Source organism: Hermetia illucens, chromosome 1 (genome assembly GCF_905115235.1).
Source record: "Hermetia illucens chromosome 1, iHerIll2.2.curated.20191125, whole genome shotgun sequence".
Lineage (NCBI taxonomy): Eukaryota > Metazoa > Arthropoda > Insecta > Diptera > Stratiomyidae > Hermetia > Hermetia illucens.
In genome coordinates, this window is record NC_051849.1 from 156,290,336 (window position 1) to 156,306,218 (window position 15,883).

General features: G+C 39.4%; 1 protein-coding gene across 1 annotated transcript in view; it reads right to left on the reverse strand.

Annotated features, from left to right (window-relative positions):
- Positions 1-303: 303 nt before the first annotated feature.
- The window catches only part of LOC119656035, a 127,492-nt gene continuing 111,912 nt past the window's right edge, over positions 304-15,883 (reverse strand). The window contains exon 2 of the mRNA XM_038062305.1: positions 304-3,022. Within this exon, the coding sequence (XP_037918233.1) occupies positions 2,222-3,022 (801 nt within the window). The 3' untranslated portion in view covers positions 304-2,221. The remainder of the gene's footprint in view (positions 3,023-15,883) is intronic.

Genomic DNA, 15,883 nt, shown 5'->3' on the forward strand with positions numbered 1-15,883 from the left:
AAGCTTGAAAAAAAACTAAAAATAAAAAAAATATAGTTTAATGCGAAAATATAAAATTTCCTACAATTTCCTGGGACTATGTAAATAATTTACTAATTTTAATGTATGGTCGGAATCAAATAATAAATATTTATTTTAAAAAAACCATTAATTTTGAAAGTGTATAAAAGTGTAATGAAGTATGAATTATATTTCTTCCTGACGAATTTCAAATAATGGTTGAACAAGATTCAAATCTCTGGAAATGAAACCATTTAATCTTCTCTGTAACTCCTTCGCAACTTTTAAATGAAAACAAATAAATATTCACGTAATATAACGCATTTATTATTTATCCGTAAATATAATAATTATATTTTTTCATTGAATTATTACATAAATACGTACAATATTAAACACATGTGTATGTATCTTCCTGGGAGACATCTTTCGTATAATACATGGTCTTCCATCATACACGCCAGTGGATTGTAATTTAATATTTTATATAGTGTAATAATAATAATTGTATCATTCCTTACCTACGTCATATTTCAAACTTATCTACTTTCCGGCAAAAAACTTTATTTAATTAACCAACCATAAGACATTTCAGTTTAATTTATTAATGCATAATTAAACATACAACCACGCTAGTTGCAAGTTTTCGCAACGAACTACTTATTTAGTAGTTGTATGATGTTTTGCAACGATAATATTGGACTTAACTATTATCATTTTGTATTTTTCATTTTATTTTGATTTGATTACAAAAAATGTGTTTTCACACTGATTCTTGCCTGGTTAAAATGTATTTAATTTCCTTAAACTTATTCAAAAGTAATAAAATGGCTTAAAAACGATTTCTTATGTTTATGAATAAATCGGAACATATGCGTGAAAATATTCAAATTGCGTAAATGTTACTACTAAACCGAAATCATATAGAAATAGGAAATTGTTTATAATCAGTGAAAGGCAGAATGCCAACGGAAGGAATTCGCACAAAATATCTGAATAATTCAAATGAAAATAATATCAAAATTATGATTTCAGCTGTATTGCTTGCACTGATTTTGTGTCTTTGAGAGTGTTGGCATTTCGCTGTCGTAGTCCTTGAGGATTGTTTCGATAGTTCAGAAGCTAGTGTTAAAGGTAGACTAAATTTATAAAGAAATTGTACTTTGAAAACTTTGGCTGTTTGGAGAAACTATTCATGAACACGACGATTTGTGCTCCTTAGTTGCTGTTTCTAGATTAATTGTGAAGTGTATGTCCTCGAATTCAAAGCATTACTCTTAACACTACTTATGGCGCTTTAGTAATCCTTGATAGTCCTTCTTGAACTTAAATGGGTTTTTGAAAGTTGTAATTTGTATTCATCAGCTTTCAGCTTCCCTTTTCTAAGAGTAAAAATCAAAACCTCAAACGTAGAGTAGCATCAATCCTCGTTAAGTAAAAAAATACTATAGCAAATCATTTCTATATTTAATAGCAGCATGTCATATTGCGTATCAGTTGTTATTTGGAGGCTTCTGTTTATTTCGGGGCTCATCACGATGACTTCACGTGAAAGTTATCGGTGACCCCTTGTCCTCTTGAATCACAATCATGCTGCGAAACTTTTACAGACATATTAGCGACTAAATGGAAACAATATTAAAGGTTAATTGATAACTTATCAAACTAATCAGAAAACTAAACTAGACATTGAATAAGCAAAAGTTGAGGGGTATTATCACAGTCAATTATGTACAGTACATACATACACCGGATGCTGGGTGGGAATCATGGTGTTCATTAAATTAGACAATGGGAACTGCCACCAAAAGGTGAGGTCACATTCAATGATCCCAATCTCAGCACTATATCAGCAGATCGTCATTTATGTACAGAATGTGATTCGAATGTGGTGGTGATCGGATCCTAAACATGAACTTTTGTCTATGGAAAAACACGGCAACGATGTTTTCACTTAATTGGAGTTAATAGAAATATCTGTAAACCTCAACGCGTTCTATATTGCACAATAAGAATTCATAGAGTATAATAGAAACCTTGTGAAATTTCAATGTCCTGAAAAAAATTAAGCTCTCTTTCAGGATCTTGATAGTCTATTTAATATATTGGTTTGGGATACTACTCCAAATTCGAATCTCTCGGAAACGCTTAGAGCTAATTCCTAATTATTACTTTCCGAATGTTCTGTACAACTATGACTCTGCTCCATACAACCGTGGACTCAGTGCAAACGGTGTTTAGCAACGGCCGACTGAGGTGCAACGAATGCCTGTAAACTGTAATAGCGCGAAGCATCTTCTGTGGTGACGCTTGTTACGTGCTGGAATTGACATGGATGAGAAATTTGTGACTTTGGTGGCAACGCTGGTGGTTTGACACGTTTTTGCTTATTCTTCTTGCGTGCATTTGGAATGTTGATTGCAATATTCTCTGGATCGCTGATCAAGCGCTCAATGACCTTCCACAATTCACGTGCCGATTCGCTTGCATCAAAACTGAATCCAATCACTTGTCTGTGGTCCGATGATAGATGCATTGTGTGGAAAGCTGGTCCAGCTACCTTATAGTCCGATAAGTTGTCGATGGTGTCTCGCCAAAGTGAAAAGCAGGATCCTCGTTCCGCCAAACAGAATGCAACCCGTGGTATTGTTCGTGATCGTGATAAACCCTTATCGTGAAGGAGGACTGGAATACCTGTGTAGATAAGACGCCAATCATCTTTGCCAGCACCTTCATATAAGTTAGCCAGGGAAGAGCAGACGAAAACTTCTGTGCCTAATCCGCTGAAGAAACTTTCGACCTGGGCTCTTTCATTCATGGAGAGCAAACTGCTGGTTTCAAGACTTATCGAATCATCTGCGTCTGAATTTATGAAAAGACTGTTGTTCTGTTGTGGCTGACCGTCGACCGATGACCAATCTGGATTGCTTTCACATGTTTCTGATGCAGTTCCTTCGGAGGAATCACTGGGCGGAGCAGAATCACCAACGGATCCTAAGCGGCGACGAGCAATATGCGACATCTGAAATAAAAAAATGGAAAAAATTGGGTTAAGATTCGAAGATATGAACTATTCTGAATTTGATAAAAAACTTAATTATATAGCAAGAAATTATGATGCTATCAGTAACCTAGAAAAGAACCGAGTTTATAGCAAAGATTTTTCTGTGGAGCACTAATTGCACTGGAATCAGCAACATCTTCAGAGCCAAATGTCTTTCATTATAGTATACTGCCTCTGTATTCGCAATCTATTCTGTTGTTCCAGTAAAGATTAAATCCCGTAGCCATTGTAGACTGAGACTTATTTCATATGTTCAAGGGGAAGCAGTTGGAGTAGTATTGTAATTGAAAAATTCGTTAAAAAAATGATAAAGTTTTCGCAAAATGCTTGCTTGATTCCTGTGATGGAGTTATATAGGAACTTAAAATGGGAATGAAGATTTAGAAAGCTGCGCCATGTGTTATTATTTACTCAATTAAGGTATAGTCCATTCTTGTAAGAGCATCTCAAGCGCTTAGTCGTGGTTATCTACCATGGTGATATGAAACAAACTAAGGATTCTTCCGTACTGAATCGGACACTTTCTCTTTTGAGGGTGCTCTTCGGTTTCACGGCAGACTATATCTAGCGCTTAAAGTTAGTTGGCGGTATAAAGGTAAATAATTCAATTTGATCAGGGCCTTGAAGTGTGTTAGAGTACTTCATTCAAGACCGTAACAGTACATTACAGTACATTGTAGGAAATATTGTAGTTAGCACTGCGCTCGCCCGCGATTATTACTCTGATTTGACTCAGGAAGGTGAAATAGTTCGACCAAAGCACGCAGTCCTCGTCTATGTTCATTTACTGTATCGAACAGGCGGGTGTATTGGCTTACGCTTTTTTTAAGGGAGTCATACATATTCCGGCCGACCCGGCAGTTACACCTGGCAGTCCAGAGCTGCCTGTTAGTACCAGGAAGCGGCGTTAGACATAAACTTCATGTATTCTTTGTATTTAGGTACTTTTAAACAATGTTTCCTTGCCATAAATAGAAATTTTTTTATCTAGGTGGTGTCAGTCTGGTGTCACACCCTACCCAAGTACTGGATTGTCTATACTTCCTACAGGCCAGTCGACTGGAAGAATCGTTTCTCAATCGATCACCGGCTGTCTGTCCTGCCGGAACTGTAAAGCCAGCCGGATCATATGCACGTCCCGGCCATAGGTTACCTCTATGTTGTTCAAAGGTAATTGAAGGCCCTCCGGAACGTCTATAGCTGCTTTTAGATGTTGGTGACATGTAGGAATCTCGATTTATATACGTGAAGATGCGTAAATATTAATTCTTATACTTGCAAGCAATTTGAAAATTTGGTCGAGTGTTTAGCGGGTTTTATAACAGAAATACAGCACCTGCCTAGATGCAAGCGAGACAATGTTGTAGTTTCAAAGTAGGCACAACCTTGACTACGGCAGAAGCAAATATCCTTGAGAGAAAGTTAGTCAGTATACTGGCCATTGAATTTAATTCATTTTAATTTTGGGAGCATGGAGGGCGTTATTGGCCTTAACAAATTTCAATGTATTCACACCTCCATTCCCGTCATTGGTGAAATAAAAATCCTCATGTAATAATTTATCCGCCAATGTTAACTAAGTATTAATCGTGTGAAGATTTCCAATACTTATCTGGTACTATGAGGCGATGACTAAATGCAACCAATGTGAGTTTTTTTAACGCTCACTTTTCCGCATCCTTTGAATGTGCATTACATTTGCTGTAATAACCCAATTTTCTCCAAATCTTGCCGGCCATGTTCATGTGAGTCATAAAAGTTATGAAGGTTCTACATCAAAGTTTACTGTATTTCGCAATTAAAGTCATTACGAGCTCCTAAAAGCAGACGGAACATCCTTACGATGAACTCCAGAACAGCCAAAAGCTAATGCTGATGATGCAGAATAGCAGCCCAGAAAAACATCAGGGCGAAGCCAATTAAAACGCCCACCCGCTTGAGCGTTTGAACGTTTTCGGATCATTTACACGTGCGTATTTATTTATGTAACAACTTTCTGTTTATTGAACAAATCGACCTAATTAGGGAGGAAGGAAGCACAAAAGAAACCTATCAGCCTCACGTATGCAGATGAAAAACGTCAAAGGATTTGAAAATAGAAACTATATTTGAATATCAAGGCCTCCTCGTCATCATCGTTACTGCATATATCTGAGATTGCCACTCCAATTTTTTTTAGGTGGTAGTTCAAGGAACAAGGATAGGAAAAATTCGGCTTAACTTTAACTTTCAGGGCAAACTTATCTGCAATGATTTAACGATAAAAGTGGGTACTTATCCCACGATATACTCGGCTCAGACACCCAGCGAACCAATCTGCCAGCCTCCTCACGATGAGCAGGCATCCACATTAGGTACAATCCGCCCCTCTGGTTTTGTGGTATGCATTTTCAAAATGAAGGGTGTTTGCTTCTAAATTCAAATGGAAGCATGACCGTACGATTAAGCGTCTGTCAAACTACTAACATAATACAGCAGAATCCCGATAATCTGTATGGTCATGGGACTGACGATTTTGTACGAAATATCGGGATTATCAACTATAGGGAATGCAAAATAAAGCGAATTAACCGGGGACTGACAAATTTGTACGAATTAGCCGGGAACACTCGGATTGTCGAAAGTTCTAGGTTTTGCCTATCGCAGCCCTATATCGCCAGAACAATCTACGAGACTTTTGGCCTGATATTCAGACAATAATTCGGGGTAAATATTGTTTGTACTAATTGGATGTCCATCTCTGATAAAGTGAGTTGTATATATGTAATTACTCCCCTAAACGCTTTTAATAACCAAAGCTTCCTGACCTTCACAGTTATTCCGTTTCAAAAACATCAGGTGCAGGCCACCTGCGCAGTTGGCTTATCATGATGATTCCACAAACTTTGTTATCGTTGTTGCTATTAAGTCATAAATGAGTATGGCATGAAAGTCCTGGAGGGGAGGGGGGCTTTAACGTGAGTACCTGCCATGTAGGCATAATTCTATGGTCCTCTTCAGATCCGGATTGATTTTGATACCACAATCAGAGCCCCGCCATGACTAGCACAGCGGTACTGGTTTATACTGAGTGCAGGTTCAGCATTCATACCAGGGGATGCGAGGCCTATCTAACACCTCTACCGCAACTAAGGGGTACGGCACCCGAGTTGTACAGCGCAACTCCACGCTTGAACTCAGAAAAGCTCTGCCCGTGGCGTAGGCATAACTACAACCACCATGAAACCGCAAACTGCAAATAACCGGGCCGACAACACATCCTAAAGGAATTCTCCTGGAGCATATGCCCTTAGAGGGCCATCCCGGTTCCCATCGTACCAGATAACCTCCGGTGAGGCTTCGTGGCAGAGCCACTTCAGATCCTGTTGACGAAGTTAGCGTATCATTGCTTGGATCTCGAATGGATGGATCGATGGGGGCCAAGGCTGCCAATGAGCTGTCCAGCCTCGACGGCGGGGACGAAATGAATTGTCATTCCTTAGACGCTCTATGTGTACTTCCGCTCTAGGTATAGGTAATGACTCCACCTGAAGTAAAGACTTGCACGTCAGGCTAAACGATGAAGGCGGGTCAGAACAATTAGTTGACGGATACTTTTGCAAATACCACTAATCAGAGTCGCAGGATTTTAGAAAAGTGGAAAGAAGAAGAAACAGAATATATTCAATTCTACCAGGTTGGGTTGATTTAATCACCCATGGGGCAAAGTATCCGTCTTTTGTCAGAGAGAGTCGAGCCTTCTACAGGTTCAATGTTGATAGACGCTGGAAATTTGTAATTATCATCAAAATAGGACAAAATGGTCAGATTTGTTTATTTATGAACTGGTAGTTATGCGTTTGTTAAACCAGCAAACCAGTAGGTTGAACTCAGCGGAGACCGAACTGTGACAACTTTATTTTGGATAACAGAAGCGAAATCCGCAGTAAATCTACAGATGAGGAATATCTAAACCAGAAATCAAACAAATACACAAAGAGTAACAAGGACAACTTCAGTCAGTATAAGATTGGCAAACATCTATGATTACAGCCATTATGTATTTTGGGCGCTAATAAATAGATTAACTTCATTTTGCTTATAAGTTACGAGAAAGTATTTAATTTTTCTTGATGTTTTCATGAATCACCTCTACACCATCAACAAATCAGTTTCAAATTAAATTGATTATTCTGATTGCAGATTTGATATCTGTAGATTATAAAAGCTTATGCTTGGGCAACTGAATTAAAAAATTCGACATCGTATCAGGATATAAGGATCGATCAAAATATCCCGACAAAAAAAGAATCTAAAAAAGGGAGCTTCCACAGGTATTTAAATGACTACATAATCCACACACTCTTTAATAGGATTCTATCAGAGTTTCTTCAAAATAGCTCTCTGTGGGATTGATTCCGCTTATTGATTTCCAATTGGTTACAAGCTGATGCTGCTCCTCCTTAGGTTCATTAAAGCATTGTCGAAAATTGGATCATTGTTTAATACGCTCCCATTTTGAATAGTTTATGGCAGTTAATTCACCGTACTCTATTTCATCCAATCATTATATCCCTTCTCCAATTTTCTCTTTTTCCTTCTTCTTCTTCTAATTCTTGAAATATATATATCTCTCTCTTTGAAAGATTGCCCGTTTGTAAATAGGTTTGGTCGTTTATCCATGAAAACATAGTGGATTTGATTTATCGCTGAGTGTTCGATTTCACGTATCTAACGACGGAGGTCACCAGTAACGATTTTTATGTTATGAATCGATCTCCATGTGTGGATACCAAACTTAATCCCAATCCCTGTGGTTTCGAGTTAGTCTTGGGTCGGTGCAGAGACATGATTCAAGTTTCTAATCTTCCATCATCATTATCAGTTGGCGTTCGATCTTGACCTGGCGTGATAAAAGTCACAGATTCTATACTCCCTGTAGATGCGTGATCCTGTGACCTATGCCATCGCTTCATCTAAGGATGTGACTGCAACGCTTTCTTTGACTGCCATAGATGTTGCTTTTATAGACTTTCCGGGTTGAGCGATTTTCGCCCATACGAATTATAATAGATGAAAGCAGTCAGGCGACCGTGATTTTCGGATTGCTTGCAGGCAAGACTGAAAATATCCATGTCCAATTAGTAGTAGATTAGATAGATTTAACCATAACCGCTCATCTTTGGCGAGATGTGCTCTCTTTCTGAAGATTGCTCCCATACGCTGAGAGTGCGGGTTCCCTTTTCTTCTTTTGTGAAGTATATAGAGCGATGTGTATAACTCTTACTATCATCCTTACCTTGACTTCCTGGCTCACAGAGGCACGATTGGCGGACGCACCTCCAAAAACTTCTCGCCGTTGTACTTACGGTAGGCGCTTGTGGTACACCTCCTTACTAAAAACGCTCTCTTGTAACGAGGAACAGACTAGCATGTACTCCTCAGCAAATGATACCTGGTGGAAAAGGCACCTACGAATCATGATGTTGAAGTGATTCATCGCCGGTTTCAATAAGACCATGATTTCACCAACCTGAAAAACTTTGGCCAGAACGATCGCTTTGGCTTTCTCCAGAGCTAGAAGAATCAATCCTCATCATCTAGCTGATGACTAGCTTCATCGCAATTCTCAGTGTGCGTTGAGCGTCCACTGTGCCCACGGTGATCAATACCTCAACATCATCTGCGATACGATTCATTAGGCGTCTCGAATCATACCAGATATTTGTATGAGGCGTTCTGAGTCAAGGATAGCTCCCTGAACTGCATCGGATGTGACTTCCATTCTATGCTGTCCTTTACCCGGTCTCCCTATATATCTGCCCGTCAATATCCGCAGTAGGCAGCTTGGAACATGGTAGCAATTTTCCAGTGCCTGGAGCGTGTCGAACTACTTCGTAGAATTAAAGGTGTTTCTTATATCTAGTGGCACAAAGAGGACCGCTTCTCAGATTATGGGCGACTGTGCTCCCAATAATCTCACTCACGCACTCAATTATATCAATTGTGGATCGCTCCGCTCCTACATTAGAAGTCTTCCGCAGCACGTATTGCGCCAATCCATCGTGGTTTGATGACCTTCCCAAGCAGTTTACATGCAGTGTCTAGCATACTGAAAGGACGATACGTTTACGGCACTTATTGCTTATCAGTACGAACCTCTCAGCCTTCCAGCGCGAAGCTAAAACAACCGCTGTCAAACATACGTTGAACGCGCGTCTGACTTATATAGCCTTCATGAGCAAGACCAATTTTTTCAGTTCCTTTAGAGTTGGGCATTCCTTAGTACTTCCCTCCCATTAACAAAGTCAGATAGGCCGCATCATGGATCGTTGTTAATATCACGGATTAGATCCCTCTAGCAGTATGCTTTTCGCCTGTCGGTTTCGAGGTGTTTTCGCGTTTTCTGCGAATCTAGACGTTGCCTTATCTTAACCTCTTGTGCTGTACAATCTGCCGGAATCTGAGAGAATTTCCTTGTAGACTTACATTTTAGCCGTCTATAAGTACACAGATGCATCGCGAGCTGCGGTGTTAAGATTCATTGTTCAAGTTAATTTTTCTTATTTTCCAACTGGTAGTTATTTGCCAGACAACACGAAGCTGTAGGCTTAACAATTTTACTATTATTAACAAATTTGGGCATTCATTGAAGCACAGTTGGATCCTGAGGGCGTAATAAAAACGACATCAACTAGTTAAACCTTCCTTCCTTCCCATCTGCGAAAAACAGAGAGCCAATTTCAATGTCCAATAAAAATTTGATACGACTATTAAAACAAATTAATTATTAGTTGGAAAAGCGGAAACAAAGTCAATGGATCTCAAGAATACCTAGTACCTAACGACGGGCACGTGATTACTAAAGTGTTCGGTATACAGTACACTGACTCCATAATGCTTTAAGGTAAACCCAACGCACTATTCCTGAACACCTCATACAGAATCATCTATTCAGGCAAGACTTAATACTTAGTATCCTTACGAGATTTTATGCTTTGGAAATCCATGACGAGCCACAACAGGAATGTGATTTAAATCTAATAAAAGAATCTTTCTGAACATCTTGCGATAACATTCCTTTGAAGAACCTTATCTATATTTCCCTGGGTGAATATTTCGGAGAAATTCTTAAGCGTGAGCGGAACTACCAGAAACTTTTATACTGAAACCTATTACAAGAAAACGTGACCTTTTCCCCGGTCTCAAAATATCTCTTTATCAATACAATCCTCTCTCAGGAATCCACTCTCTTCGCGTTCTTCTTTCCATTTTCAGCAAAGTTGCTATGAAATTTTGCTTGGAATACCGAAGGAAAATAGCAACGTGACTCAATTTTACAATGCAGTTGACATTTTAACCTCTTGTGTGCATGTTTTCGACCTTATCATCAAGTATGTCTTCATCTCATTGTTAGCTCCCATCAACAAGAGGAGAATTGTGAAATATACTATGTATCTTAAGATTGAGGTATGAGTTCATCTTTTGTGCAATTTGGATGCCTTTCGAAGTGAAAACAAATGAAAACATTGACCTCATATATGTATAGTACACATATAAGCTGGAAGGAGATCTATTATGGAGGAAAGTTAGTTAGAATTTATTACGGTAAGTTAAGCCTACGGAGATATATTCATGTAAACGATATCAATCATCGCTTTGTTATTTCTATCCATTCCATACTATCTTTATTGGATGATTTGCATCATGGTGAAAGACAGGGTGTTGCCTACATAGGATAATTGGAGATTAAATTTAGGCAGGTACTACTGTTAGAGTTATTTGATTCAACAGGACAACGACTAGCCTTATGAATGCAGTCTTTTAGCAAATATACCAGTTGATTGTTAAGACATGAAAGGATAGCGTAGGTAATGACCATTACTATATGAAATTCTACCTTTGTATTTGAACACGAACTCACATATCTTTGGCCTGAAGTTCACTAGTAGAACATCAATTTTAATTTGGAGTCCTGCTTGCTCTTTGTAATCTCCTCTCCGCGTTAAACCCAAATTTCCTTTTCCTTGAGTCACCGACAACCCTTATCCATAACTACATCACAGCTATCACATTGTGTGAAAAACTGCTTCCAATGGGAATGAATTGCCTATTGTGTGTATGTCCATCCTTCGCTTGGCCCATTGTCGAAAACCTTCTAGAAACAAGGACGACTATGAACGGTCATATCTGGGCAAAAGTAATTTTGTACTGAACAAGATAAAGCACCTCCGGGACTGTCCAGTCATTTAACCTAGAATCAAGCCCACTGATAATACGGAATAGTCATTTTGCGGTCTATTCAAAATATAGTTGAGGATTTCTTCCGGCCAAGCGATGACTGGACCGCATTCTGGACGGAGCCTGGTCATTAATGAGATCTTCTGCCTGCCCTACGTACAGGCAAAGTATCATGGGCATACATACACCCCTACATTAAATAGATACACTTTTGACTAAGAGCAGTTAAAGCCTGAAAATAGCTTCGGATATGAGAAGAGAATGGACCGATCCGGCCGTCCTTTCTTCTTGCCGCATATCTCCATGTGAATTACTGTCTGTTGGCCACATTTTAATACGGAAATTTCGCTTTATTGCCGCACTAAATATATTCATTGACGCCGAGAGCTAGAAATTGAATTCTATTTATCTTGCGGTTATTTTGGTTTCCTAGCTGTTTGCAGTGGCTATCTTCTGAGACGGACTCGTTAATGGTCATAACTTGTAACAAAAGGTTCAGCTTAACTATATCTGTTGGTTGATAGAGACAACAGTCATGGTTACAGTGAAAGCAGGAGCAATAAATCCAATGGGTTCTTTGTGATTTATGTCCCATATCCATGGAAAAAAGTGCTGGATGTGCGCTCGGCATTGAAGACATACTTTACTAATCATATTCGTTTACGTTTCCAACACTTTCTAAAAGCAGATACCATTCCAGTCCTAAATGAATTCCTAGTGGTAATCACGACTGTGCTCCGGTTCACAATATTTATCTTTTTTTCCGGAATTTCTGTTTTATTATTTACACCTGTATTCATGGTTGGGTTGTGTCCACTAATGATTGGTATCGCATAACTGTGGACAGATTTTCTTGTTGATGACTGAATACATTAAACAGGTTGATAGCCACTATTGTGTGTTGTGACAAACAAAGCGATTATGAGGTCAGTAAGGCCGTGCATAGTTCAGATTTTTTTTCGGTGATTAGGGGAACCTGAAGAAAAGACAACAATACGATAAACGTGGAAGCTTTGTAGCACAGATTTTGTGTCTGGGAAAATTTATGATCAGGAAAGATATCACTATGAAAAAGCATGAAAATATGTGAAAATAGGGCAGAGAATTCGGTCAGTTCGTCAAAAAGATAATGCGCTCGGATTACTTTGAACTTTGCTGCTTCCATAAAGTTCAGTTTTGATGAGAAATGGATTATTTCAACTAATATCAAATAAAGTTCACATAGGGTAATTCATTCAGACTTATTTTGAAGTTTTGTGTAAGACAAAATCTTATTGTCTGGAAACGGTTATACCTATTGACACCAAATCTGTTTTGAAGGTGGGAACTGTGAACACTCACGCCTACAGTCAGTTACATCGTTCTACGTGCAATTTAAGGGAGGTCTCCATACAGCCAAAAGTGGGCTGTAATTTTTGTTGACCAAATATAATCATGTGGGGTATCAAGTGAAAGGCATCGATTAGTACTTTGTGAGACTGGTCTCAGTATTAACATTTAAATCACAAGAGGGAGGACGAGGGCGGACCCATTCTCAGAACCTACCTAATCGAAAAATCTCAAAAAATTAAGAATTTACTACTGTACGGTGCCTAGGCTCCGAAATACCCTCCATTCTGGTATCTGTTCACATAATAATAATGGTATACCACTAGAATTTTTAGTAATTCACTGCAAAACCCCCTTTGAGTTCATCCTGAAATCATAAAATTTTTCAGCAATATATGGAAATATAGAGCATGATCCTACCAAGTTTGGTGGAAATCACAAAATTATTAACGAAGTTATAGTAGATCAAAGTTGCTGTTATTGTAGGCCAAAGTTGTCGCGATCACGAGGTAGTATATATCCAAAAGTGAAACGCGGATTGGTGGCCACGATGGAGCATAAAACCTAGGAAACGCCTGCTAGAAACAACACAACAGCTCTACCAAATCCTATCTCACGTGCTGATCGCTGGGAGTTATTTATTAATTAAAAAACTGCAGATGAAGAAGAATAAAGGCGAGCCTGCTGGGCCTAAAAACGGTACAAAATGTACCAACTGGTCCTCCAGTTTGGAGTAGGGTAGGGCTGCCAACCCTATACGGAAAACTGAAGTTACGAAGCCTCAGACAGGATGGATTTCAAAACGACAAACCCGGCAACGAGAACCGAATAACGATTTGCGCATTTCCTCATAGGACGTGCGTGTACAGACCCAATGCTGCGCAGCAGCTGGCCAATACCCTGTCCCAATATAAGGCTGATGTAACAGCTTTTCAAGACATGCGCTGGACAGGGATCGGTTTCCTGGAGAAGAGCCATTACACGGTATATTATAACGGCGATCTAGTAAACAATGTGCTCGCAGTAGCTTTCTTAGTAAGCCAAAAAATAAAACCTGCTGTTATCGACTTTGAAAACATAAACGAAATATAAGCCTCATAGCGCTCCTACAGAGGACACTGCAAAGTCGGAGAAGGATACCTTCTACAAGCTGCTTGAGCGGACCCTCGAAGCATGCCCCAAGTATGATTTGAAAATTATAATCGGAGATGGTGTCAGGTATATAAGCGCGGGAGTTTTACCAACAAGTCAAGAGGATGAAGTCTTATACACCTCGATGCTTACCCTGCCGAAGCAAAGAGGGAAATCTGATTTCCGGCAGAATGGGCATATTGGAACGATGGGTTGAGTATTTTGATGAGCTGCTCAACAGCCAAACAATAAAGCATAGAAGAATAATAAGCCGCCAGGAACCGTCAGCATCAGATTGTCTCTCTATGGCAAGCGATGGAAAAGCTGTTGGAATATGGCCATCAGTTGCAGGCCATGATAGAAAAAAAGGACGAGGCAGACCCTACCTGAGATGGAGCGATCACGTAGGTCAAGACGCCAGACAGATTTTAGGGATATGTAATTGGTGGACCTCGGCGCAAAAGCGGGGTGTTTGGAGTTCCTTTGTAAGGCAGGCCTAGACAGGATACCAGTTGTTGTACCGTTGATAATGAAAGTTGTCGCTTTAGTGCAAATTGTAAGGCTTTGAATGTAAATCGCACGCAAAAGTGAATATTCGGACAAAATACATGCATATACATTGGGGACAAACTCAAATGTTTTTATAAAAGAAATACAAAAAACCTATCATGCCTGAAGCGACCAGCTTCTGGTTTCTCAACTTGTTTTAAATTCAAATAAAAGACAGGAAATTGCAATTTATGGTGAAGATTTTCTTTATGATTGGAAAGAAGAATCTGCGTATTTTATAAAATTAATCTTCTTCAAAGTTTGCGCATGACTACGCTTTAACGGCTGCATCCTGATTGTCAAGACAAATTCTGACTTCCAAAGCTTCAATTCGGGTTGGCTTGTCACTAAAGACCAGAGACTTCACATAATCTCCGAAGAAAGTGGCCCAAAGAAGTGATGATGCCCGATCTAGGCGGACAATTTAGCGAACCAAAATATGAAATCTAGGGTCCATCATATGATGAAAAATAATGATTTCCTAATAAGTTCATAATTTCTCTCATTGTATGATAAGTTATTGTAGAAACCTAAACTTATTACGATCACGGACTTCAATTTCAGGTAGTAACAAATCCGCTGTCATGATTCAATAGCGGTCTTCGTTGACAGTTAAGTTTTTTTCTGGATCGATTTTTGAAGAGATATGGACCAAAGATTCCGCTGGCTTATAAACAACACCGAAGCATTGATTTTTGGATATAGCGCTAGCTGAAAATAAAAAAAAATATTTTCAGCTCTGGCCAAACTCTAGTCAATAAGGCGGATTTGCGCTCAATATAATTCATAGTTATGTCGTGTTCTACGAATGATATAAAGGAGCACTCAACATCTGTGGGCCGCTACGGTCACGTTGCTCCTAGGGTGAGGCAGCGTCTGACGATTTGCCTCTGCCCTGGTAAGAAACCGTAAAGCCGTCATCGCTTGACATTTTTATAGTGCTAGCTCTTGAAATTTTCGGGTTATTTGTCAGTTCTTGCATGTTTAAACTCATTGAATACATGCAAGAACATCACGCTGCTGCTTTGTCCGGAGGACGTGGAAGAATTCAATGGACGATGACCTCTGTCCTCAAACACCTCGAATACGCTGATGACATTTGCTTGGTCTCTCACCGTTCTCACGGAATCATGGGCCTTGACCAAATGGCTCTGCATTTAGAGAGGCAAGTAGAGTTGAACTCAAGATAAACATGAATAAAACCAAGGTTCTCAATCTGACGGGTCGCCGCACTCTCTCTATCTGAATTAATGGACAGAGCATGGAAGGCGTCGATCAATTTGTATATCTAGGGAGGATGGTTTCTGCCGACGGTGGGACCAAATTGGATGCTGCCCCGATGAATTAACAATGCTGGATCCGTTTTCGCTGCCTCGTCTAAGATCTGAAAATGTAGTTATCTCAACACCAAGATCAAGTTAAGGCTGTTCTGTGTTGGTGTTCCTTTTGTGTTGCTATGTGGGAGTAGCACATGGAAAGTGAACTCCACTGTTACCTAAGCTCCACTGTTCCAACCTTACGTCAATACCTGTCTCAATCAATAGCTTGTCAATATCATCGGAGTGCGCTAGCCTGACACTATCTCAAACG